Consider the following 25,563-nt stretch of genomic DNA (forward strand, 5'->3'; position numbering starts at 1 on the left):
GAAAGAAAGAAAGAAAGAAAGAAAAAAGAGTGAGCATTAGATTTGAGTAAATATGGTCTCTTGTTACATTGCAAACTTGTGTAGACAACTCTCATTTGATTTCCTGTAGATCAATTGTTCAAACAATCCGCCTTCGTTTAACAACATAATCCAGAAGTCTGCTGAGGAACCAAAAACTGTTAGGAAAAAAAACCCAAGAAACTATTTGTGTGAGGAACATTAACTTTTTAATCAATGAACTCTGTGTTTGGAAGCACAATCGTCCCACTTCCTCCCGGTTTAAACTTTGGCAAGAACACAAACAGAGTATACGTAGCCAATACAGAAAATGCCAACAGTAAGGGGTACAGTTCTTTAACAGTTCTTTTTGCCAGGCAAACACACAGAGAAGAAGCCTTATTTTGGCTACATCAACTAGAACTCGGTGCAAGTTGGAAGGCAGGTTTTGATTTTTAAAAACACATTTTCACTTCTTGACTTCTCCCAGATCTTCGATGCTATCATCATCAACCTACAATAGACAAATAGCATTATCAGCATTATAATACCATCTGGTAGAAGGAGGCAAGCTTGGGTTTGGGGGCCTCCCCCCCCCCCCCCAAAGACCCTCTGGGGATGAAAGCAGTCCTTGCATGTGAAACAAAGGGATTGGGCAGAAAATATTCTAGGTTTTCAAACATACACACAGACTTTCTGCTAAAGGAAGGTATGGAAGTCTAGTGAAATGATTGCACATGGAGGTAAAAGGATAGAGCTCGATCGAAAGGAGTTGAAGCACCTTTTCCTTTTCAGTTTATGATGAAAAAGGCAACCAAGAGGATTATGATTTATAAAGTGATCCATGAAAACAACATAATGTTTATATATGGTATGGGCAGAGTATGAATGAATTGCTTATTGTACTAGCCATAGGCCATGACATCAATAATCTAGTAACTTTATAAACACTTTCCAATATAAACCTTAAAACATAACAAGGATTAAAACTAAAACAAGTTCTTTAAAATTATGAAAGCAGAGACATGACAATGACAGTGTCTGCTTTGTGTCAATCCAAACCGTTTCCATTTCTGACCCCCAGTATGGATTTTGATGCTTTGGCTCTGATCTTTTGGGCTGCGATTGCAAGTGTGGCAACCTTTAGTGTTATATTTTTAGAATGATCTGCTAGCAAGTCGCAGATCACCACAGATTGTTGCCATGATGCCCTTTCTTCCAAGAGTGAGCCTAGGAAATTTTTCCTAGGATCATTGTACAAGGGGCAACGTAGCAAATAGTGTGTTAGGTCTTCTATTTCCCCTGTGCCACAAATGCAAAGTCGTTGGGCATGGGGGATCCCTCTGTATCTTCACTCTAGCCAGTTTGATGGCAGTATGGGCAGAGTAGATAATAATAATAATAATAATAATAATAATAATAACAACTACTACTACTACTACTACTACTACTACTACTACTTTATTTTATACCCCACCTCCATATCCCCAAAGGGGCTTGGGGCACCTTACATGGGCCAAGCCCAACAGAACAGTTGTTTTATTTTTTTGTTGTGTAAGGAGCGACTTGAGAAACTGCAAATCGCTTCTGGTATGAGAGAATTGGCCATCTACAAGGACGTTGCCAAGGGAAGCCCAGATTATTTTTGATGTTTTTATCATCCTTGTGGGAGGCTTCTCTCATGTCCCCGCATGAGGAGCTGGAGCTGATAGAGGGAGCTCTATCTATTTGAACCTGTGACCTGTCGGTCTTCAGTCCTGCCGGCACAGGGGTTTAACCCACTGCGCCACCGGGGGCTCCTTTAACAGAACAGTTAAAACGTCACACATTAAAATGCATATCAACAAAATAGTAACAAAAGCAAAATAACAAAATAAAAACAACAAACATTATACAGTATATAAACAAACATCAAAACCAACAGGCGAAAGCAAAATTCAATGTCTCGTTGTGGGTGAGTGGATGGGTGCTACAACATTAGAGGATCGAACTAATGAGTAAAATGCAAATATATAGCAACAATGAGGACAAGAACGATTTGAAAAGTTCACTTGAAAGGTTTCACCCTTCTTCATAATCCTACTTCTTTCTTTATTTATTTTAAAATAATTCATCTATATAAATAAAAATGTAATGTTCTCTTGTGGGATTAGCATAACTCAAAAACCACAGGACAAACTGTCACCAAATTTGGCCCCAAGACACCTACTAACCCAAGGAGTGACCATCACTTAAAAAAACTGATTTTGTCATTTGGGAGTTGAAGTTGCTGGGATTTACAGTTAATCCACAATCAAAGAGCATATTGAACTCCACCAATGATGGAGTTCAGTGTGGCACACAGGATTCCTGTGATCAACAGAAAACACTAGAAGGGTTTAGTGGGCATTGACCTTGAGTTTGGGAGTTGTAGTTCACCTACATCCAGAGAGCACTGTGGACTCAAACAATGATGGATCTGGACCAAACTTGGCATGAATATTCCATATGCCCAAATATGAACACAGATGGAGTTTGAGGGAAATAGACCTTGACATTTGGGAGTTGTAGTTACTGGGATTTATAGTTCACCTACTATTAAAGAGCAATCTGAACCCCACCAACAACAGAATTCGGGCAAACTTCCCACACAGAACCCCCATGACCAACAGAAATGCTGCCTTAAGGCCATCCAGTCCAACTCCCTTCACCAGGGAAAAAAAACATTATCAAAGCCCTCCTGAGAAAGAGCCATCCAAACATAGATATAGATATATATGATTCACACACACAGACATAGTATCATAGATTTGGAAGGGACCCCTAAAGAAGGACAATTATATCTTGCATGTTCCAGAGTAGGCAAACCAGACAATTTCCACTGACAAAGACGCAGCAAGAAAAACTATTTACTTACAAGCATCAAGAAATTACATATATTAGAAACCAACACTTTCTCGTTACTTTATTTTCCAGATCACCAGACTGAGGCACACCAATGCGTGGCAGGTGACGCAATAATAATAATAATAATAATAATAATAATAATAATAATAACAACAACAACAACAACCATCATCATCATCATCATTAAACTGCAAAGGCTCTGGCATAAACTAGTACAGGTGGTCCCAGTGCTCATTGGCACACTGGGTGCCATGCCAAAAGGTTTCAATTGGCATCTGGAAACAATAAACATTGACAAAATCACAATCTGTCAACTGTAAAAGGCCACCTTACTTGAATCTGCACGCATCATTTGAAAATACATCACACAGTCCTAGATGGTTGGGAAATGTTCGACTTGTGATTTTGTGATACGAAATCATGCATATAGATCTCGTTTGCTGTGACATACTGTGGTTTTGTGTCAGTAAAATAATAATCATAATCATAATAAATATTCATAATAATTCAACCAAAAAGTTGACTGGCAACAGAACACAGTTAAATGCTAAAAAAATCTCTAACAAGAAGCCATGGAAAGCTTTGATGAGGGAAAAAAAACTAAACCTGAGGACAGTCTAGTCACTCTTGCCTTCTCTCTTACAAATACTACAGTTCTGGGTAGTGCAAAAGCACAACGCACAGTGACTCCAACTTCAAATAAATAGATAGAACAGGAAATGAAATTCTCTCTTTCAGTCACTCAGACACACAAGTGTAGATTAAGAGATCATTCACCTCTGGCCACTTTTCCTGGATGACATCAATGATGTCGTCTGTAAAGTCCCCCTGAATTATTATTTCATCCTCTCCCGTTACTGAGGCACCACAAGAGAACTTCTGGGCAAAGAATCTTTGTGCTTCCTTAAGGTCTATTTCTGTTTCAAGGAAGAAGAAAAAACAATTATTAAAACCAGTAAAGGAGATTAGAGATCCCAGTGGGTGCCAAGTCCTTACTTCTTCACTCACCAAAAGTTGCGAGACCACAAACCCTTGTGACGTATTTCTTCTTTGCCCTAGGGATTTTTGCTATTGTGACTTTCTGAGGGACCGTTTTCTTCTTCTGTTTTATCTGACCTCTTCCACCTGGAGGGATAGGGAAAACAGAAAACGCCAGTTATTATACCTTGCAAGGCTACACAGAAGCAGTAGTGCCAGGTTTTTGGGTTTCCAATCTCTTCACCAGTGCTGCTCTGACCCAACTAGCAAACAATAGCTAGTCTTCACATTCAAATTAGTATTTCAGGTTTTTTTCCCTACTGTATCTAACTCACAAATAACAATTTAGACCTTGCCTCTTTTTTGCTTTTTTTTCTCTTCCTCTTCACCAGTCATTCCTTGCCCTTCTCCAATTCCAGATTCTTGTTTGGGAGATTTTTCTAAATAAGAATACAGAAAGGAACAATACTTAAGCTTGACCATGAAAAAAATGAATAAAGATTACCTCTGAACTGATGGGACACGAGCAGGGCTAATTTGTGGTTGTTTCCCCAGTTAGTTTTCAAGTGCTACTCTTTTTAAGCTTAGCAAATTGGTAACATACAGTTGATTTTGTTCTCACTTAGAAAAAATGCAATGCCAGGGAAAATGCTCCATTTGGATAGTGTAATCAGAAATATATTACCCTAAGTGCAATGGGATGTACTCTCCAGTTTATTTATTTATTTATTTACAGTATTTATATTCCGCCCTTCTCACCCCACAGGGGACTCTGGGAGGATTACAATGCACATATGCATGGCAATCATTCAATGCCATAGACATATATAGACAGACACAGAGGCAATTTAACATTCCAGCTTTTCCAGCTTCATGAGGGTATGCTCAATTCCAGCCATAGAGGGAGCTGCTGCTTCACCATCCACTTGTGACATCGACTCCTTGATGGAGTACTTCCTCATTCTTATGCACGCTGCTGGAAGGTTTTATAGTGTCGTACCTAAATTTCCTACTTGACAGATGGAACTGTCTTCCGGGCTGCATAAGTCAACAGAAAGCTAGACTATGAATGGTCAGGAGCTCACTCCAACCCAGACTGGCTACAAATATGTTTACTGTTGCAGCTTAAAAGAGATACAGATCCCAGCTCAATTTGTGCAAATAGCATCAGAATAGGACTTGCTCCAGCCCTTGCTAGACTGCATCTGTGGCGTCCTACTTACGGAAAGAAAAGGGATCGCTTCTTCAATGGAATAGTGTTACACAATTTCTTGTAACTTGATTGAGAAGAGGATCCCTACAGATGCATTCTCACAAAATATCCTGGGCTACCATAAGGGCTAACACATTTACGATGACATAAACTTTTTTTAGCATTCTTATTCAACCTTGCAAGGAGGTAATTGACAAAAGCCATTTTGCTTTCCCATCCAAAGAAAGGATTGTGGGATTGAAAACTCTAGCAAACTAGTCAAATAAAGCAACTCCAGTATAAAGGGAGTGAAAGTGATCATGAAGTATGGAAAGACACAAAATAGTTACTAATCTACATAAATAAAAATGTAATGTTAGTTTATTTAGTGTATTTGGACACAATACACCTATCAGGCCAACGAGTGACCATCACTCATAAAAATACTGAAAAACACAGCAGAAGGGACTTAAAAAGCAAAAAAAGCAAAAAAAAATTGCTACAGCGCATCCGCAAAACAACTCCCCCGGCAAACAAAACACACATTAGCATTTCTACACTCTCTCCCAGACTACAGCTCCTAACATCACCTAGACCAGGCCCTTTATTTATTTATTTTATTTATTTATTTCATCTACTTATACCCCGCCCTTCTCACCCCGGGGGGGACTCAGGGCGGCTTACAAAGGAGGCACAATTAGATGCCCAAATCACACAACAAACAATACAAAATATAACACTTCCTTTAGGACAGGAAGATGATCCAAATGCACTGCTTCCAAGATGCAAGCTTTCTTCGTCTTGGATTTCTTTGAGAGCATCCCAATCCCTGCATATTTCCAATTTCCTATTCCTGGACTGCAACTCCCAGCAATCCTCTAGATAGATAGATTAGATAGATAGATAGATAGATAGATAGATAGATAGAGAGACAGATAGATAGATCAATCGATACATCAGGAGGACTGCTGGGAGTTGCTGTCCAAGAATAGGTAGAGAAGAAAGAACAGGGAGAAAGAGGAAGGGAAATAAAATGGGGAGGGAAGGAAGGGAAGAGGAAGAGAAGGAAGGAAGGAAGGAGAGAAGGAAAGAAAAAAAGGGAAGGAAGGAGAGAAAGAGGGAGGGAGGGTTGACCACAGCAACGCATGGCGGGTACAGCTAGTCTATATAAATAAAAATGTAATGTTCTAGAACATGGCCAAATAGCTCGAAAAAACCTACAATAACCCAGTGATTCCGCCCATGAAAGCCTTCAACAATATAATGTAATGTTCGTTTGTGGGATTAACATACCTCAAAAACCACTGGGTGAATTGACATCACATTTGGACACAATACACCTATCAGGCCAACAAGTGACCATCACTCATAAAAACACTGAAAAACACACCGGAAGACTTAAAAAGTCAAAAAAATACTTTTTGATATTCCTAGGCAAAACCCGCATTGACTTTGCTGTCTTCAACACCGGTTCCTAAGTTCTTATCTCCTACACTTTATCAGACTGCAACCTAAGCTGTGCATTAAAAACAACACAGGCCTCTTCTTACCTACAGTAAGTTTTGCAAATTCGTTTGGAAAATTCTTCTCTAGCCATTGCCTGCATTTTGACACGTCGGGCATGTATTCGCAGTACTGTAAGAGAAACACAGCACACATTTGTCACCTGAGGAGACTCTGCACACAGACAAATTCTCACGGCCTGACAGAAATCTTTATAATAATGATCTTGTAAGAATGCACACTTGTGCAAATATGTGCACCTGTGCACACTTATATCATTCACCTCATTTCCGATCTTCCAGCTGGAAGTGCCACTGCGGTAGTAACCAAACGGGCACCACTCAGGCACAGGAAAGTGGCAAGGTTTAGGAAAGCACAAAACTGAGGGGCATCTTCAAAATAGCAGAGGACTGGGCATACTCAAAGGCCATGGAAAGTTGACGAACAGAAACAATAAAGGCAACTCACCTCTGTTGGCAATGAGCAAACTGTGGACAGAGCAGAAAATAGATTTTAAGGATAAGGAACATGACATTCTCTCTACAGCTCTCATATGTGAAAGTATTATTTTCAAAACAAACATTTTTGATTTGTGCATTAATTACTGCTGCAATAAAACATTTTTATTGAATAACATTGTAAAATGTATGTCATCAGCTTCTTGTAAAGCATCTTCTTAGGAGCAAGAAAGGGGGGGGGAGGGACAGAAGAGGTGGAGGAAACAGATTACCCCACCTGATCAGCTGCAATGAAGACGATTCATTCTTTGATAACCACAGTTCCTTCCTCACAACCCAACATTTATTTTGTCAAGGAGAGATTCAGAAATCCTCTTTCCCATTTTAATCATATGGTAGCTTGTTACAAACCACAGAAAGGGTACTGGGTTAGCATGACAGAAACATTTAAGGAGTATAGTTCCCTTATTCAGAAGCTTATATCACAGTAATAGTGAGGCTTTGCAGTTTCACGTGACTCCTTTTGGGTTTTTTTTTTTTAAAAAACCTGACAACTTATCTCTCATAAATGTTCATGAGAACATCCACATGTTGGTTCTCGAGAAACCAATGGCAAATCAACACAAATAGCAATTTCTTTTGGTATCTGTTTGGTTTAGTGTTGTTCACAGCAACAATCTCGTGCCCCTTAAATACTTGCCTCCACAGTAGAGGACTCTGAGAGGATAGTCTGCATCTGGTCTGGTGTTGCACCTTTGATCTCCTTTAGAATCGACAATCACTGGCTCAGCTGCCTCCATTGCAGTCTCACCTCACAAATCTAGGAAGGACAAACACAGAACATAAATTAGGTCAAAATTCCAGCCCTAGAAACCAATGGCAACAATGGAAGGTAATTATCCTATGACCCGAATGGATTGATTGTACTGCACTTTACTTTACAGGAGCACAAGATGGCTAACAAGTTACATAAAAGTACAAGGTCATACATTACATATATACTGTGTATATGTGTGTGTGTGTGTGTGTGAAGGTAAAGGTTTCCGACTCTGGGCGGTGGTGCTCATCTGCATTTCTAAGCCGAAGAGCTGGCATTGTCCATAGATGCCTTCAAGGCCATGTGACTGCATGGAGCACTGTTACCTTCCTGCCGAAGCGGTACCTATTGATCTACTCACATTTGCATGGGGTTTTTTTTTAGTTTTTATTAAATTTTCAAGTATACAAAGATAAAATCACAAGTCTTATCTACAAGTGTTTAATAGAAGATTAAAAAGGAAAAGGAAAAAAAAATAAAAGAGGTGGGAGTGGTAGAGAACGATAGGGAGGGGAAGAAACGAAACAAAAAGAAAGAAAGGAAATAGAGGAAGGAAAGAGAAGAAGAAGAAAGAAGAAAGAAAAAAGAGGGGGGGGGGAAAGAATAAAGGGAGAGACATTAGTAACAAAACCTCCCCCCTTCCCTAATGTGGCTTTCAAGATTTCTCTTACAACAGCACTTCGGAGTTGTTTCTTTTCTAGTTTGCAGTCATCAGTGTTTTCACTTTTCTTTCTTTCTCCTTTCCTTCCCCTCCCATCTCCTCTCTCTTCTTCTCCATTACATCCTTTCTTCCTTGCTTCTTCTCTTCTCTTTCTATCTTCTCTTCTTCTCCTCATCACTCAACTTGTCTTTATTTCTTTTCTTTTCTCAGTGTTCCTCTTGTTTTCTTTTTATTATTTTTTTCTTTCCTTCTTCTTCTCCCTTTTTCCTTTTCCTTTTCTTCTCCTCTTTACTTTCTTCATTTTCCTTTGCTCTCATTTTATTATTCTTCTTCTTTATTTATCATATTATTATTCCTATTCCTCTTACTATTAGCTGAGATCATATTAATATCTTTATCTTGTTTTCCTTCAGCCATTGTTTAATAGGGTTCCAGTCTGTTGCTTTGACAGGCGTATTTCGTAAGGATGCTAGTATGTATGTTAACCGATCCATGTTCATGATATTCGTTATCTTCTCCATCCATTCTTCCTTTGTCGGGATTGCAGTTTGTCTCCATACTCTAGCCAATAGGATGCGAGCTGCTGTCATTAGATAGATTTGCATGTTTTTGAACTGCTAGGTTGGCAGAAGCTGGGGCTAACAGCAGGAGCTCACCCTGTTCCCCAGATTCGAACCACCAACCTTTCAGTCAGCAAGTTGAGCAGCTCAGTGATTTCACCTGATGTGCCACCAGGTGCTCTCAATGCAATCTACGTATATATGTGTATGTGTGTGTGTGTGCATTGCAACAAATAGTAAAATACCAATTTCTTCTGCTCAAATGCATACAAAATAGACATATTTAACTGGTATTAAGACTGGACGACATTAGATCTCTGGTGGAAATTAGTTCCACCACTGAAATGCCACCTCCGAAAAAGCCCTGAAGCCCACAACACATCACAAACTGTGTAATGCAATTGTGGATTAATTTATTTGGGGCTGTAAAGCTGGCTTCTTGGTGGCTAAACTACACAAGTACAGTTTGTTGTGATCTGGAGTAGACAGAAAGCGGGGAAAGGTTTTTACGTTCACCTTTCTGTATCTAAGGAATGAGCAAATCGGTATAAAAGATTCCGATGGAAACATGTGGTATTATTATATCATTATTATTTGTATGCCACTTTTTCTCGCTTAAAATGAGACTCAAAAGTGGCAAATGACGCTGAAAACAACCAGGTAATGCTTAAAGACAACCTATGCTATAAATCTGGGTGCCAAGCTGAAGGCAGGCAGAAAAGAGTTGGTCACATTAGCCCTCTGGATGTCAGGGAAGCAGAAGGGCTGGGCAACAATGTTTTCGTTTGAGCAGCTTGGAAAAGTTACTTTGTTGAACTACAACGACCAGCACATTGTCAGCCAGCAAGGCCTGGGAGTCTAACTGAGCTAAATGGGGCTCCTGAAGTTTTTGTCTCCACAGTGTCAGGGGAACCCATTTTTCTTTTCTGGCTCCTGAAGTGAAACCCAGATACAATCCCCAATGATCCCCAAGTTCTAGTCCTCCAGGTGTTTTGGACTTCAACTCCCAGCATTCTCAGCTGCCTTGGCCAATGATAAGGGATTCTGGGAGCTAGAGTCCAAATGATAGCCCCATGGGCATATACTGCAGGTTGCTTTGAGGGTTCTTTGAAGAAGGAAGCCCATCCATGTTTTGGAGGGTAGATCTCTGCTGCAGAACGAATGCAGCTTGACACAACTGGGCTCAATGTGATGACATCCTGGCACCAGTCCTCTTTGACAGAGAAGGCTGAAGGCATTGTAAAACTACAGCACCTAGGAGTCTATAGGACAGAGCCAGGGCATTTATTCGACGGTGTAAATCCGGCATGGGCAAACCTTGGCCCTCCAGGTGTTTTGGACTTCAATTGTTTCTGTCTGCAGACTAATTCAACCAGAGAAGTCAACCACAGCAGAGTACTTGATGAACCAACCTGAACACAGCATATTATTGGAGAACACAGAAATGCTGGATCACTCTAACAACTGTGTAGTCTGACTACACAGAGAAGCCACTGAAATTTCAACAGAAAGGAGGAAACCATGAAAATTGACAAAATCTGGCTACCAGTATTAAAAAAAAAACCCTAAAACCAGGACAGTAAATAAAGAACAACACTCAGAAAACAGGGGATTTCCAGACAGAAACAATCAGGGCTAGTTAACACCTCCCAATAAAGGATTCCCCTAAGCAGGAAGCAGCCAGGCTTTGAAGCTGCAAGGCTATTCAATGCTAATCAAGCTGGCCAATTGCAACATTCACAGTTGCCTCCAACACAAGAGTTCTTTCTCCCACCCTGGACATTCCACAGATATGTAAACCTCACTTGCCTAGTTTCCAACAGACCTCACAACCTCTGACGATGCCTGCCACAGATGTGGGTGAAACGTCAGGAGAGAATGCTTCTGGAACATGGCTATACAGCCCGGAAAATTCACAGCAACCCTATATATATATATATATATATATCAATCACATTAATAATATTATAATGCAATACAATATAATACTATATAATACTTATATTGTGCTATGCTTGTGTGTATGTGTGTGTGTGTGTATATATATATATATATATATATCTGTCTCAACGTATCTCAGCGTACCAGCCCGGACGCTAAGATGTTCTGGGGAGGCCCTACTCTCGGTCCCGCCCCCTTTGCAGGTGCAGCTGGTGGGGATGAGGGACAGGGCCTTCTCAGTGGTGGGCCTTCAGCTCTATAACTCCCTTCCTAGTGAAATCAGATTGACTCTCTCCCTCCTGTCTTTAAAAAGTTAAAACTTGGCTATGGAACCAAGCATTTAGAGAGTAGTACAGGGCAACATGCAGCTATGGAGTGATTTTTTGTGTGTGTGTCAGGAGTGACTTGAGAAACTGCAAATCGCTTCTGGTGTGAGAGAATTGACAGTCTGCAAGGACGTTGCTCGGGGACAGCTGGATGTTTTGATGTTTTACCATCTTTGTGGGAGGCTTCTCTCATGTCCCCGCACGGGGAGCTGGAGCTGATAGAGAGTTCATCCACACTCTCCCCGGATTCGAACCTCTGACCTGTAGGTCTTCAGTCCTGCCGGCACAGGGGTTTAACAAAGTGAATGGAATGTAATGTAATTGTAACGGATTTTGGATTATGATTTTGAGTCTACATGCATTGTTTAACAGCTTATTTAATGTATTTATATGCTATTGTTTTTATGATTTTAATGCACAATGTATTTTTGTTTGTATTTTTTTATTTTTAATGTGGCATTGAATATTGCCAAATTGGAAGCTGCTCAGAGTCCCCTCCGGGGTTGAGAGAGAGCAGGGTAAAAATGCAGTAAATAAATATTATAATGTAATACAATAATTATATAATATAATATATTCTAATATTCTAATATAATAGTACTAATATATGAAATAGAATACTACTGATAATATATAATATAGAATTATAATACAGTTTGTTGTATATTTGTATATTTTAAGTTATAATGTTTTTAATTGTGTGCTACTTTGAGCCTCCATATGGAGAGATAAAGCGGGATGTAAATAAACAGATGCATCTCGATCTAGCCATGGTGATGCATGCTTTAGTCAAATCCTGTCTGGACTACTGCAATGCTCTGAACGTGGGGCTGCTTTTCAAGATAGTTTGGAAGCTTCAATTAGTCCAGAGATCAGCAGCCAGACTATTCACGGGAGCGCCATTCAGGGAGCAGACAACTCCCATGTTATGACAGCTCCACTGGCTGCCAGTCCACTTCGGGGCTACATATAAAGTGCTGATCATTACCTTTAAAGCCCTAAACAGTTCAGGCTCAGACTATTTGACAAACCACACCCCCACTCATAAACCAGACACTATCATCGGAGGGAGCCCTCCTCTTGGTCCCATCCCCCGTCACAAGCGCAGCTGGTGGGAACGAGAGGGAACGATTCTATGGGAATCAGGACAGCCCCATCACTCCTCTCCTTTTAAAAACCCCCAATTACAAACCTATTTTTACACTTTAGCCTTTGGAGAGGAAGATGACTAGTGTCATTGATTTCACTTCATGTCACAACGCTGACAGTAACTGCCTTAACTTATTGGAGAGCCACACCTCATCTATATTATTTTTATACAGGTTTTACCTGCTTAATGTGTTATTTATGAGGCCTGATTGATAATGTTTTAGCCAAGGCTGTTTTATCTTATCCTATTTGTGTATTTTAAATCTGTTTATTTTAATTGGACTACTTGTTGGTTCTATAATGTACCCTTGGTTAATTATGCTTTTAAACTGCCAATATTTTAAACATTGCCTTTCAATGGCAAGGATCCTGAATGAAGTCTGTGAACTAAACATGTAACAAATGTGAAGTTTTCTTTTTTATAATTTATACTGTATTTTACACTGTCTTGTTATATATGCCAATAAAGGCCTATTGGATAGGTTGGTTTTACCTTATTACTGCATCTCCCATTGAATGTCTGCCAATTGTTTTTTGGAAGCTGTCCTGAATCCCTTACGTGGAGAGAAGGCGGGTCAGAAATAAAGTTTATTATTATTATTATTATTATTATTATTATTATAAATACACCAAGACTAGTACCTAGCAAACAAGATCACTCTGCTTGCTGTTGTATTGGATCACACGTTGGACACTTCCCAAGTGTCTAGGACTGTGTGATGTATCGACAAATAATGCATGCAGATTCGAGTAAGGTGGCCTTTTGCTGCTGACAGAGGGTAATGTTGTCAGTGCCTATTGTGTTTAAGTGGAGACCAAGGCCTTTAGGCACTGCACCCAGTGTGCCGATCACCACTGGGACCACCTTTACTGGCTTGTGCCAAAGTCTTTGCAGTTCAATCTTTAAATCCTTGTATTGTGTCAGCTTTTCCAGTTATATCTCTTCAATCCTACTGTCGACTGGGATTGCAACATTATTATTTGAAACACAACAAGATGAGACCACAGCAAACAAAATCAGTCTGCTGGCTGTTGTACTGGATCACACGTCGGACACTTCCCAAGTGTCAAGGACTGTGTGATATATTGGCAAATAATGTGTGCAGATCCCAGTAGGGTGGCCTTTTGCAGCTGACAGATGGTAATTTTGTCAGCACCGATTGTGTTTAAGTGCAGGCCAAGGTCTTCAGGCACTGCACCCAGTGTGCCGATCACCACTGGGACTTTGCAGTTCGATCTTTAAATTCTCGTATCGTGTCAGCTTTTCTAGTTGTTTCTATCCAATCCTGCACATCATCATCATCATTATTATTATCCTAGAACTCTCTTGGTCATGCTGTTTGGGCCTCCAACTCCCAGAAGCCCTGGGAGCTGGAGACATTCTGGTCGAACATTCTGGGAGTTGGAGGCCCAAACAGCTGGAGGGCCAGAGATTGAGGAGGGCTTTGCCCTGGTTCTCCAGTGTGACTCTGGAGTCAACCTCCCGCACTTGATCGGCCAGGGCTCAATGCGATGGGCTCCTGGGAGTGGCAGTTTGCGGCATCCTTTCGCAGAAAAGACCTCTCTTACCCAGGCAGCCTCAGCGAAGGGGGCGGCAGCTCTTCCTCCTCCTCCGACCGCCCTCCCAAGCGGCACATGCAGCGCTCCCAGCAGCAGCCCAGTTCCAGGCGGATGGAGGCCAGAAATCCCGAAAGCGAGGGACTTCTCGCGAGAATACACGTTTGTTCGCCTCCTTGCTCGAGGAGGAAGTGAGCCGCGCAGGCGCAGTGCCATCCCACCTTGGCCCCTCCTGCCTTGTGGGCGGGGCTAGCGGACGCCCTGAAAAAATAATAATAAGGGAAATGCCCTGCTCTGCGGTTCTTGTCGTTGCCCACCCCCTTCCGTCGTGGAGGAAATGACGTGCAAAGCCTTGCATGCAGGCGAGAGGACTCAAAGGAGGCATGGGCGACGGGTAGCCCTTTGGTCCAAACTAATCCGGCGTCGTCGCTGGGCGAGAGGTTGCGATGCCTCGCTTTGCCCAGCTCGTGATGGGCCCTGCGGGGAGCGGAAAGGTGGGCCAGCTCCTGTCTCGTTGGTGTAGGGCAGGTACGGGCAAACTTCGGCCCTCCAGAAGTTTTGGACTTCGACTCCCACAATTCCTGGCTCAGGCCCTTTCCTTTCCCCCCTCAGCCGCATAAGGAAGGCTGAGAGGAGATATGATAGCCATGTATAAGTATGTGAGAGGAAGTCATAGGGAGGAAGGAGCAAACTTGTTTTCTGCTTCCTTGGAGACTAGGATGCAATGGAACAATGGCTTCAAACTACAAGAAAGGAGATTCCATCTGAACATGAGGAAGAACTTCCTGACTGTGAGAGCCGTTCAGCAGTGGAACTCTCTGCCCCGGAGTGTGGTGGAGGCTCCTTCTTTGGAAGCTTTTAAACAGAGGCTGTATGGCCATCTATCGTGGGTGATTTGAATGCAATTTTCCTGCATCTTGGCAGGGGGTTGGACTGGATGGCCCATGAGGTCTCTTCCAACTATGATTCTATGGAGGGCCGAAGTTTAAGCGGCTGAGGGGGAAAAGGAAAAGGTCTGAGGCCAGGAATTGTGGGACTTGAAGTCCAAAACCCCTGGAGGGCTGAAGTTTACCCATGCCTGGTGTAGGGGATACTATTGTATTGGGTTGCTGTGAGTTTTCCTGATTATATGGCCACATTCCTTGATTTGTGTTTGGGCAATGCTGCGTTTGGGGGTCCCTCTGTAGACTTGTTCGCAGCTACATGGTAAACGGTAGACTCCTGCAGAGGTGAGAAGATCCCTCTTGTCCTTGGATGAACGTAGCATTTGTTGGATTTTCTTAGTGGGTCTGCAGATAGCTTGTAGGTTATGTTTCTTCATTGGAGGAATCAAGGAACATGAAAGGCACTGCAGACTGATCCAACCAGATAAATTAGCCATAGCAGAACACTTGGTGAACCAACCTGGACACAGCATATTATTGCAGAACACAGAAATGCTCACTCTTACAAACTTACCATGTTAGACTACACAGAGAAGCCATTGAAATCCATAAGCAGGTGGACAATTTCAACAAAAAGGAGGAAACAATGAAAATGAATAAAATCTGGCTCCCAGTATTTTAAAACTCTAAAATCAGGACAGTAAATAAAGAACAAAAAAAAAAGAGGATTTCCAGACAGAAACAATCCAGGCCAGCTAATACTTCCCAACCAAGGATTCCCCCGGACAAGAAGCAGCCAGGCTTTCAAGCTGCAGAGCCATTCAGTTCTAATCAAGGTGGCCAGTTGCAACATTCACACTTGCCTCCAACACACAAGAGTTCTTTCTCCCACCCTGGACATTCCACATATATATAAACCCCACTTGTCTAGTTTCCAACAGACCTCACAACCTCTGAGGATGCCTGCCATAGATGTGGGTGAAACATCAGGAGAGAATGCTTCTGGAACATGGCCAGGCAGCCCGGAAAACTCACAGCAACCCAGTGATTCCGGCCATGAAAGCCTTCAACAACACATTACTGTTGTGTTGTTTTAAATACACTAGAGTACAAGAAAGATAATCGTGAGAAGAAGAAGCATACCCATGAATACATACATAACATTCTTAACAATAGCCATGAAAGCATAGATGTCTTAGAGAGGGCGTGAGCTTGGCCTGTTGTATTGGGGCAAGTTCTTCCAGATTCCCTGGATGCATTTCTTTCTTTGCTTTTACAGAAAAGTCTCCCTACAGAGAAAACATTCACAAAACGTAGGACCCTTCCACACAGCTATATAACTCAGAATATCAAGGCAGAAAATCCCCCAATATCTGCTTTGAAATGGGTTATCTGAGTCCACACAGCCATATATTCCAGCTCAAAGCAGAAAATGTTGGGTTTTATTCAGCTGTCTGGAAGGAGCCTCAGTTTAAAATATGTTTATTTTATATGTATTATTATTATTATTTGTTTATTTCTATCTCGCATTTCTCCATGCAAGGGGATTCAAAGTGGCTTACAACCTGTAAAATCAGACAGTTACAGTAAAAAAATACAACAAAAATCCCCATGTGACAATTAGCAATGTATATGTATATATTATTTTTATTTCATACATTCATGTGTTTTATACATTCTAAAGAAGGGAGCAGCCCCACAGTGTAAAGGACATAAAAGCACCCCTGTTATAAAAGGCATCTCAGGCCCCTTCTACATTGCTCTCTATACCAAGATCTTATCCCAGATTATCCGGCCATGTAGACTCATGTAATCCAGTTCAAAACAGATAATCTGGAATCAGTTCTTAGGGTATAGGGTAGTGTAGAAGGGGCCCCACTGTTGCTTTTGAGGGGGTGATCTGCCCCTGTTTTGAGACCCTCATCTTCACTCACTGTTTAATGCAGTTCAATGCCAGTTTTGAACTCTGACGGCCAGACTCTTGGAAAGAAAGGATCTTTCTCCCCAGACGGTAATGGCTTGATTGCTGATTTCTGGTCCCACAAGGGTGGGACTGGAGACGCTTGATGTCTTTCCCTGTGTTTCATTTCAGAGCACCTACTGCTCCACAATGGTCCAGCACTGCGAGACCCTGAATCGCTCAGTCCAAGTGGTGAACCTGGACCCCGCAGCTGAGCACTTTGACTATCATGTCATGGCAGGTCAGACCAAGCATGCCTTCCCTGCCCCTTGACAGCATATTGGTTGGCAACTATTATTTATTATTTACAGTATTTATATTCCGCCCTTCTCACCTCTCAGGGGACTCAGGGCGGATTACAGTGTACACATATATGGCAAACATTCAATGCCAATTTGACATACAACGTATACAGACATACACAGAGGCTATTTAACTTTTTCTGGCCGCCAGGGGAGCTGTCGTGTTCATTGTCTGCGACGCTGATGAAGTACTTCCGCATTCCCCGCATGCTTTTTGCTGGAGTGCTTTGCTGGAGTCTTTTTTATGGCCTCGTAAATTAATTAATTTAGCCTCCCCACACAAGGTGGTACCCAATTTTCCTACTTGACAGATGCAACTGTCTTTTGGGTTGTAAAGGTCGACAACAGGCTACACAATTGGTTGGAAGCCCACTCCAACCCAGGCTGGCTTCATTTGGTCAGAGTGATCTTAATGCATCTGACACTCAGCCAGTTATGCCACAATCCCAGTGCCATTGTAGTCCAACCAGATCTTGGAGAAGTTCTGGCAATTCCTGACAGTAGTATTTTTTGTCCCAAAGCGATTGATTTCCCTATTCCTTACAGATATCAGAGAGTTAATTGAACTGGACGACGTCATGGAAGACGATTCCCTGCGCTTCGGCCCCAATGGTGGCTTGGTGTTTTGCATGGAATACTTCACGAGTAACTTTGACTGGCTGGAGGAATGCCTTGGGCACGTCGAAGATGATTATATCCTTTTCGATTGCCCAGGTCAGCAAAGAACCTGTTGTTTATCTTTTTAAGCTTAGGACTCAGCTTAGCCCCATCTGACAGGCTTCCAGGTGTGTTGTCTCCCAGTGCTATCATCCCCAGGCAGAGTAGGACCTGCGATCCAACAGATCTGGAGGGGGCTGAGTTGGGGAAAGCTGGCTTAGTGTATAGAGCTGTTGAAGACAGAGACATGATGGGGGGAAATCGCTATGGCTTCATACAAGATTAGAGGAAACAATAAGAAACGGACTCAGCCACTCCACTGTTGTGCTTGAGGCGTTTTAGTTGTTGTTGAGCTTTGGTTTTTGGTGTTATTATTATTAATTTTATTTCTACCCTGCCTTTCTCCCCATGGAGACTCAAGGCAGCTTCCAATGACATGACACAACCCAATACATTTAGAAGCACGGCAAATACAGAAATTATGGATACAAGTTAAAATACAGTTTAAAGACAATAAAAATACTCATACGATTAAAAGTACATGGTTGGAGGCCCCATCTACACTGCCATAGAATGCAGTTTCAGAATGCGATTTAACAGCATTAAACTAGATTATTTGAATCTACACTGCAATAGAATCCAGTTTAATGCCATTAAACTGCATTCTGAAACTGCATTAGATGTCGATGGGGCCAGAGATGAGTTGGTGGCAACTACAGTAATAGCTGGCAACACAAATCAGGCAAAATGTAAAAGGCCTTCTATGTCTAAGTCTTGGCCTTCTTTGTGCGAAATGGCATCTGGTTTGAAATGGCACTTAGAATTTCAGCATTAACTCGTGATGGGAGTCTATTGGTATTTTTAGTTCTGAACAACCTCAACAGGTAACAGGTCATTTTTACTGATATGCTCAATTAACCTTTGATTTGAAATCTTTACGCTATTGTTTTATCTGCTATTTCCGTTTTCAAAAATGCTAATAATAATAATAATATAATTTTATCTGCCTCTCCTCATGGCTCAAGGTGAGGCATTCCCTAGGTTAAAAACATCATCATAAAAACATTGCATCAACTGCATAGATTCAAGCATACTTCTATAAGATACACATATTTAAAAACACAGACCAAATATTAAAATGCAGTATGTGATTTGAACACAAATTATATGTTATTGGTTATATTTAGAGGATTTTTACCCAGTTCCTCAGCTTCAAAGGCATTCAGTACAACTTCCAAAGTTTTAATTTGCCGTCAGGCTTACAATGTACTTACGTTATGGAATTCAAGTATGCTAGATGCTTTAAAAATTAGTCTTTTTGGACATTTTGGTCCTTGACATGAAGAACTGTCTCTGTGTTCCTCAGGTCAGATTGAACTCTATACCCATTTACCGGTGATGAAGCAGTTGGTCGAACAGCTGCAGCAGTGGGAGTTCCGGGTCTGTGGGGTCTTCCTTGTCGATTCTCAATTCATGGTGGAATCCTTTAAGGTATTTTGCGAAAAGTGTAAAAGTGTCTGTTTTTAACTTTTCAGGCTTTTGGCACAACTTGGCGGCCCATTATGTTGCATCTTTGCAAAATCAATAGGGCTCAGGAGAGAGGAAATATTCCCCCCCCCCTTTTTTTTCTTTTTTTTTTTTGCAAAGCATAATTCAGTGTTCACTTCCTTCCACAGAAGGCAGGCAATGCTATTGATCAGCAAACTCAATTTTGGTTTTCTGGCTCCTCCAGGTTGTGCGGGACTTTATTCACTGGGGATGGAATGCTCCCATACAATCTGGAGCACCGATGCTCCCATACAGTTTGGAGCACCGGAGCCCCCAGTGGTGCAATGGGTTAAACCCTTGTGCTAGCAGGACTGAAGACCGACAGGTCGGAGGTTCAAATCTGAGGAGAGCACAAATGAGCTTCCTCTGTTGGCTCTGGCTCCCCATGTGGGGACATGAGAGAAGCCTCCCACAAGGATGGTAAAACATCAAAACATCCGGGTGTTCCCTGAGCAGCATCCTTGCAGACGGCCAATTCTCTCACACCAGAAGCAACTTGCAGTTTCTCAAGTCACCCCCAACACAAGAAAAAAAAAGCTGTTTAATCTTTTCAAGCTCCATTACAAATGTCCCAATGTGACCTGTCGCTTCTTGCTCCCTCTCTTTCCACTGCCAGGATTTGGGAAAATGGGTAAACCTGATTCTTTCCTGATTCCACTCTTTTGTCACTGCGTGTGTTCTCCTCTAGTTTATCTCTGGTGCCATGGCAGCCCTCAGCGCAATGATATCCTTGGAGATCCCTCAAGTCAACGTCATGACAAAGATGGACTTGCTGAGCAAGAAGGCCAAAACCGAAATTGAAAAGTAGGATTTGGGAAGTCAGGGTTTTTACCTTCAAATGCTGAAGTGGAGGATAAAACAGGCTCTCCGCCATCATCTACTCCATGTATTGTGTTGATATACCACCTGTTTGCCGAAGCATTGTTGATGGTGTCTTATAGATTAGAAATAGCCTTGCAATGTTCCATAGGTAATTAATAAGCACATGAACCTTTAAAAAAATAGAAAGACAGAGTTGTTGTAAAGCATGTTTTATTACTGCTCTTCTCTCTTAAAATGTGGCCTTCTGACAAGGACTTCATTTTAAGAGAGAAGAGTAGTAATAAATAATAATACTAATACATTTATCACCCGCCTCTCCTTACAGCTCAAGACAGGGCACAACATAGTTAAAAATACATTCCATAAGAGCACACATGTTAAAGCATACACATATTAAAATACATGGAACAAACATTACAGCACAGTAAACATAGAATATGATTATAAAATGCATAGCTAAAACCGATTGCCTAGAAAAAAGTGGAATATATTGCTGTTGATATTACTATTACTACTATTAATAAAAAAGTAATAAATACATAAATATTATTGATTGATTGATTTACTATATTTTATCCCACTCTTCTTACCCTGAAGGGGACTCAGAGCGGTTTGCAGATTATGGCAAAATTCAATACTGCATTATAAATACAAAAACAAATATGACACATAGAGCAATAAAAGATATAAATACAATCAAAACAGATTAAAATATAATTCCTAGTCTCATAGTCGTTATTTGTGATGCTGCATTTAGATCGAATTCCATATTGCATTACTTCCCGATCGCCTCGTTCCAGTCTTCAGAGGCAGCCCCATGTTGCAGTAGTCTATTTAAGATGTAACAAGAGTGTGGACTACCATGGCCGGGTCTGGCTTCTCAAGGTAGGAGTGCAGCTGGCGCACAAGTTGTAATTGTGCTCCCCTGGCAACTGCCAAACTTGGGGTTCCAGACTCAGCGATGAATCCAGGCAGACTCCCAAGCTGCAAACCTGTGTCTTTAGGGGGAGTGTAACCCCGCCCAGCACAGGCTGTAACCCTATACCCTGTTTGGCCTTGCGACTGACCAGGAGTGCCTCCATCTTGTTTGGATTCAATTTCAATTCGTTCACCCTCATCCAAACCGTCACAATCGCCAAGCACCAGTTCAGGATCTGGACAGGCTCCTTAGTAGCAGGTGGAAAGGAGTGATAGAGTTGGACGTCATCTGCACACAGGTGACATCAAACTCCAAAACTCTAGATGATCTCCTCCAGCAGCTTCATGTAGATGTTAAACAACACGGGGGACAATACTGAGCCCTGTGGGACCCCACAGGACAAAGACTTTATTAGTATTAGTATTAATAATAATAAAATAATTTTAATGCTCAACACCTTCCAGGTACCTGGACCCTGACATGTATTCAACGCTGGAAGATTCTACAGGTTTGCTCAAAAGCAAGCAGTTTAAGAAGCTGACTAAAGCTATCTGTGGGTTGGTAAGTGTGGTTTTATAATCCAGGAAAGAATGTAAAAATACCATGTTCTCATGGCCGTGCTCTAATAATTAACAATATTATAGCCCCGAAACTGATAGTTTAAAACGACAACTTTCAACCTGGTGCTCTAAAGTCATGTGGGCTTACAACTCCCATTATCCTCGACTAAGCAGAGATGTGAATGAGCCTTGTCGCTTATACATTTAGCCACTTCTCTCCTTATAGCCTACACAAATCCAGTTGACTATCGTCTCTAAATCTGTTCTGTGTTTAGATCGATGACTACAGCATGGTCCGGTTTTTGCCCTTCGACCGCTCCGACGAGGAGAGCATCACCATTGTGCTGCAGCACATTGACTTTGCCATTCAGTATGGGGAAGATCTGGAGTTCAAAGAGCCAAAGGTGAGGGGTCAGAGGTAGTGGTGCTCCTGCTTTTTATACACAACTGAGCCAGCCTCAAAAACGGAAACTACAAAAGGAAAGGGCCATTTACCCAAGATCCATCTCATTTGGGTATTCATGCGATACTGATATCCCCACTATCCCAGCACATCTACTGTAGATTCAAGCTAGGAAAAGTTACTTTTTTAACATTTGTCAGTTCAAATTTCTTCAGAAAAAGGAAGAGGAGTTTGGGTGTATTTATAAGAGGAATTCACATGTAGCCAACATTGGATTAATAATAATAATAATAAACGAACATTGGGGAAGTCAATAGTAGTAAACTGCTTCAAGTGCAAAAGACGAAGAGCGAATACCGTAAAAACACAATCCAGAGCAGAAGCGAAAATGGCAAAAAACTGTCCATGGACAGTTTCTGGCAAAGATTGAGAGCCAAATTGACAAAGAAAAAACGTGCATGTGGCTCACAAATGGAACTCTGAAAAAGGAGACAAAGGAGGACCTGATTCTGGCAGCCCAAGAACAAGTCATTCGAACTAATGCCATCAAAGCCAGAATTGAAAAGTCGACGACAGATCCCAAATGTAGACTCTGCAAGGAAGCAGATGAAACAATAGATCACATCCTCAGCTGCTGCAAGAAGATCGCGCAGACAGACTACAAGCAGAGGCAAAGCACTGTTGCTCAGATGATTCATTGGAACTTGTGCCACAAATACCATCTGCCTGCAACAAAGAACTGGTGGGATCACAAGCCTGAAAAAATTACACATCAAGCTACTCTGGGACTTCCGAATTCAGACAGACAGAGTTTTGGAGCATAATACTCCTGACCTCATGATCATGTTAAAAAAGTGTGGATTATTGATGTTGCAATCCCAGGTGACAGCAGGATTGAAGAGAAACAACTGGAAAAGCTGACACGATATGAGGATTTAAAGATCAAACTGCAAAGACTCTGGCACAAGCCAGTCAAGGTGGTCCCAGTGGTGCACACTGCACACTGGGTGCAGTGCCTAAAGACCTTGGCCTGCACTTAAACACAATTGGGGCTGACAAAATTACTATCTGCCAGCTGCAAAAGGCCATCCTTCTGGGATTTGCACACATTATTCGTCGATACACAGTCCTAGACACTTGGGAAGTGTCCAACGTGTGATCCAATACAACAGCCAGCAGAATGTCTGCTGTGGACTCATCTTGTTGTGTTTCTAATAATAATAATAATAATAATAATAATAATAATAATAATACAGTTTTATGCTGCTTTAACTGTCATGGCTCAATACTGTGGAATCATGGGAATTGCAGCTTTGCATTTTCTACGAGAGTGCTGGGACCTCATCATACTACGACTCCCAGGATTCCACAGCCTTGAGCCATAACACTGAAAGTCGTGCCGAAACTGCTTTAATTCTACAGTGGAGAGATGCACCCTACACTTTGAATAATTTTGCCTTCTTGAAGAATGCAGTTTGCTGTAATCCTTCCTATCCTTTTCCCTCCACAGGAAAATGAGGAGAATAAACCTTCCACTTTTGATGAGTTCTTCCAAGAGCGAGTGGATGAGTGACAAGATTGGGATCCATTTTGAGGAAAGGTATCAAGATCAAATGCATCAAACATCAAATGCAGCCAAGGCAAAGAGATCCCCAGAGGGATCTGCCCCATAGACTTTTTCCCCCCTTGGAGAGTTTACTGTACATACTGAGAGATAAATTATTGTGTTATTTCATTGTTTGATTGCTTCCTTGGCAATAATAAACATGAGAGTATCTGGTCTTCCTATCTGTTTCTTGGTGTGCTTTTGTTAGCTCAGGTGGCGGAAGCAAATACAGAAAAGGCTGCGTTGCCATTGTCACTTGAGTGTGTTAACTTGTTCAGCATTGCTGTCCTTTGCTCTGATTCAGTCTAAGGTAAGGAGGGTGAATGTGTTGCCAACAAGCAACAAGGCATTGTTTGTTTTTGGGGTGTTAGGTAGTATCATTTAGTTAATTAGTAACACTATTTATTAGAAAAAAGCCAGTTTTTATTTGTTTTTTTATTAATGCCCCCATTAGAAAATGCATAAGGATGTGGGTAAACTACAATACCCAAAACTGTTGGTCAGTCCTCCCCAAAACAGGCCTGTATGGTCCAGATCCAATGTTGGCTGGGTTCAGTGCTCTCTGGATGCAGGTGAACTACAAATCTCAAAATCAAGGTTAATTCCCACAAACTCCTGTAGTATGTTCACTTGGTCATGGGGTTTCTCTGTGGTAAGTTTGGTCCCGGTCCATTGTTGGTGGGGTCACTGTTTCTCTGGATGCAGGTGAATTACAACTCCCAGATTCCCAGGGCAATCACTCCCAAACTCTGCCTGTATTCACAGTTGGACATATTGGGTCTATGTGCCAAGTTTGTGGTCCAGATCCATTATGGATGGGGTTCAGAGTGCTCTATATGCACACACCCCCAGCCCCTCCATTATGTTTCGTTGGTCCTCAGGGTTTTGTGCAGCACATGTGTTCCAGATCTGCCATTGGGGGCTTCAGAATGCTCTCTGGGTGCAGGGTGAAATACAACTCCCACACGGGTAGGTTAGTCCTCCCCCAAACTCTTACAGTATGTTCTGTTGGTCATGGGGGTTTTGTGTCCCAAGTTTGGTCCAGGCCCGTCATTCGTGAGGGTTGCAGTGGTCTGTGGAAGTGGATGAAGGTACTGTAAATCCAATCATCCGTGGTCCATCCTTCTGCAAACCGCACCAGGATGTAAAGTGGGTCATGGAGGGGTCTGTGTGGCAAGTTTGGTCCAGATCCATCATTAGTCGGGCCGCAGTGATCTCAGGAACTTAGTAAAGGAACTACAAATCCCATCATCCATGCCAAGTGGGTCCAGATCCATTGTTGGTTGGGTTCACAATGCTCTGGATGCAGGTGAACTACGGCTGCTATAAATCAAGGTCAATTTCCCCCAAAACCTCTTGTTCAGTTGCTGTTTGCTGTGTGCCATAGGAAAGGGATAAGGGAGAGAAAGTGGGCATGGTCATGCAAATTCCACAGCAATGGAAAAAGTAAGGAACCCTGGGATGTCCATTCTGGAGGAAAAAAACAACATCTAGGATGAAATTGTCCCCAAATTGAAGCCTTAACTTGGGTGGTAGGCAGTATGGTGTTTGTGGAGAACATTGGCAGGGGTTGGGAGACATGTTCATGGCACCCACCATAACCTGAAATGTCCTTGGAAGGAGTGCTTTGAGTGGCTCCTCAGCACTGTGGGTTAAATTGGGAGGCTGTGTGTGTAAGGGGACACCCCTGCCACATACACATCAATTTTATCATATGTATAGATAGAAGATTTGTATTGAAACAAGAAACAATACACAAACTCTATACTAGACTGATTGATTAATTCTGTGGCCACTTTGGTATCAGTGCTTCAGGTTTCCCTATCCATGGCCTGGATCACATTATCTGCGGCCATTTAAATTGCTCTATTTCAAAA

At 41.9% G+C, this 25,563-nt stretch overlaps 2 protein-coding genes across 3 annotated transcripts; one reads left to right on the forward strand and one right to left on the reverse strand.

The window, feature by feature from the left end:
• Positions 1–204: 204 nt before the first annotated feature.
• On the reverse strand, positions 205–14,211 carry DENR (density regulated re-initiation and release factor). The gene is made up of 8 exons (XM_060785493.2): positions 14,038–14,211; positions 7,715–7,834; positions 7,025–7,044; positions 6,604–6,688; positions 4,218–4,301; positions 3,892–4,008; positions 3,661–3,800; positions 205–511 (listed from the first exon to the last, which is right to left on the reverse strand). Exons 2-8 carry the CDS (start codon positions 7,812–7,814, stop codon positions 467–469), a joined length of 591 nt encoding a protein of 196 aa, XP_060641476.1. The 5' UTR covers positions 7,815–7,834; positions 14,038–14,211; the 3' UTR covers positions 205–466.
• A 61-nt stretch (positions 14,212–14,272) lies between these two features.
• Positions 14,273–23,868, forward strand: GPN3 (GPN-loop GTPase 3). 2 transcript variants are annotated; one of them, XM_060785490.2, is made up of 8 exons: positions 14,273–14,519; positions 17,002–17,110; positions 17,718–17,864; positions 19,177–19,319; positions 20,065–20,180; positions 21,582–21,678; positions 21,953–22,081; positions 23,591–23,868. In XM_060785490.2, the coding sequence occupies exons 1-8, from the start codon at positions 14,472–14,474 to the stop codon at positions 23,651–23,653; spliced, it is 852 nt and encodes a 283-aa protein (XP_060641473.1). In that variant the 5' UTR covers positions 14,273–14,471; the 3' UTR covers positions 23,654–23,868. The 2 variants fall into 2 exon arrangements, with proteins under 2 accessions (XP_060641473.1, XP_060641472.1); XM_060785489.2 differs by having other exon boundaries at positions 14,274–14,519; positions 17,718–17,885; positions 19,195–19,319.
• The last annotated feature ends 1,695 nt before the right edge of the window (positions 23,869–25,563 follow it).

This window comes from Anolis sagrei, chromosome X, assembly GCF_037176765.1.
Source record: "Anolis sagrei isolate rAnoSag1 chromosome X, rAnoSag1.mat, whole genome shotgun sequence".
NCBI lineage: Eukaryota > Metazoa > Chordata > Lepidosauria > Squamata > Dactyloidae > Anolis > Anolis sagrei.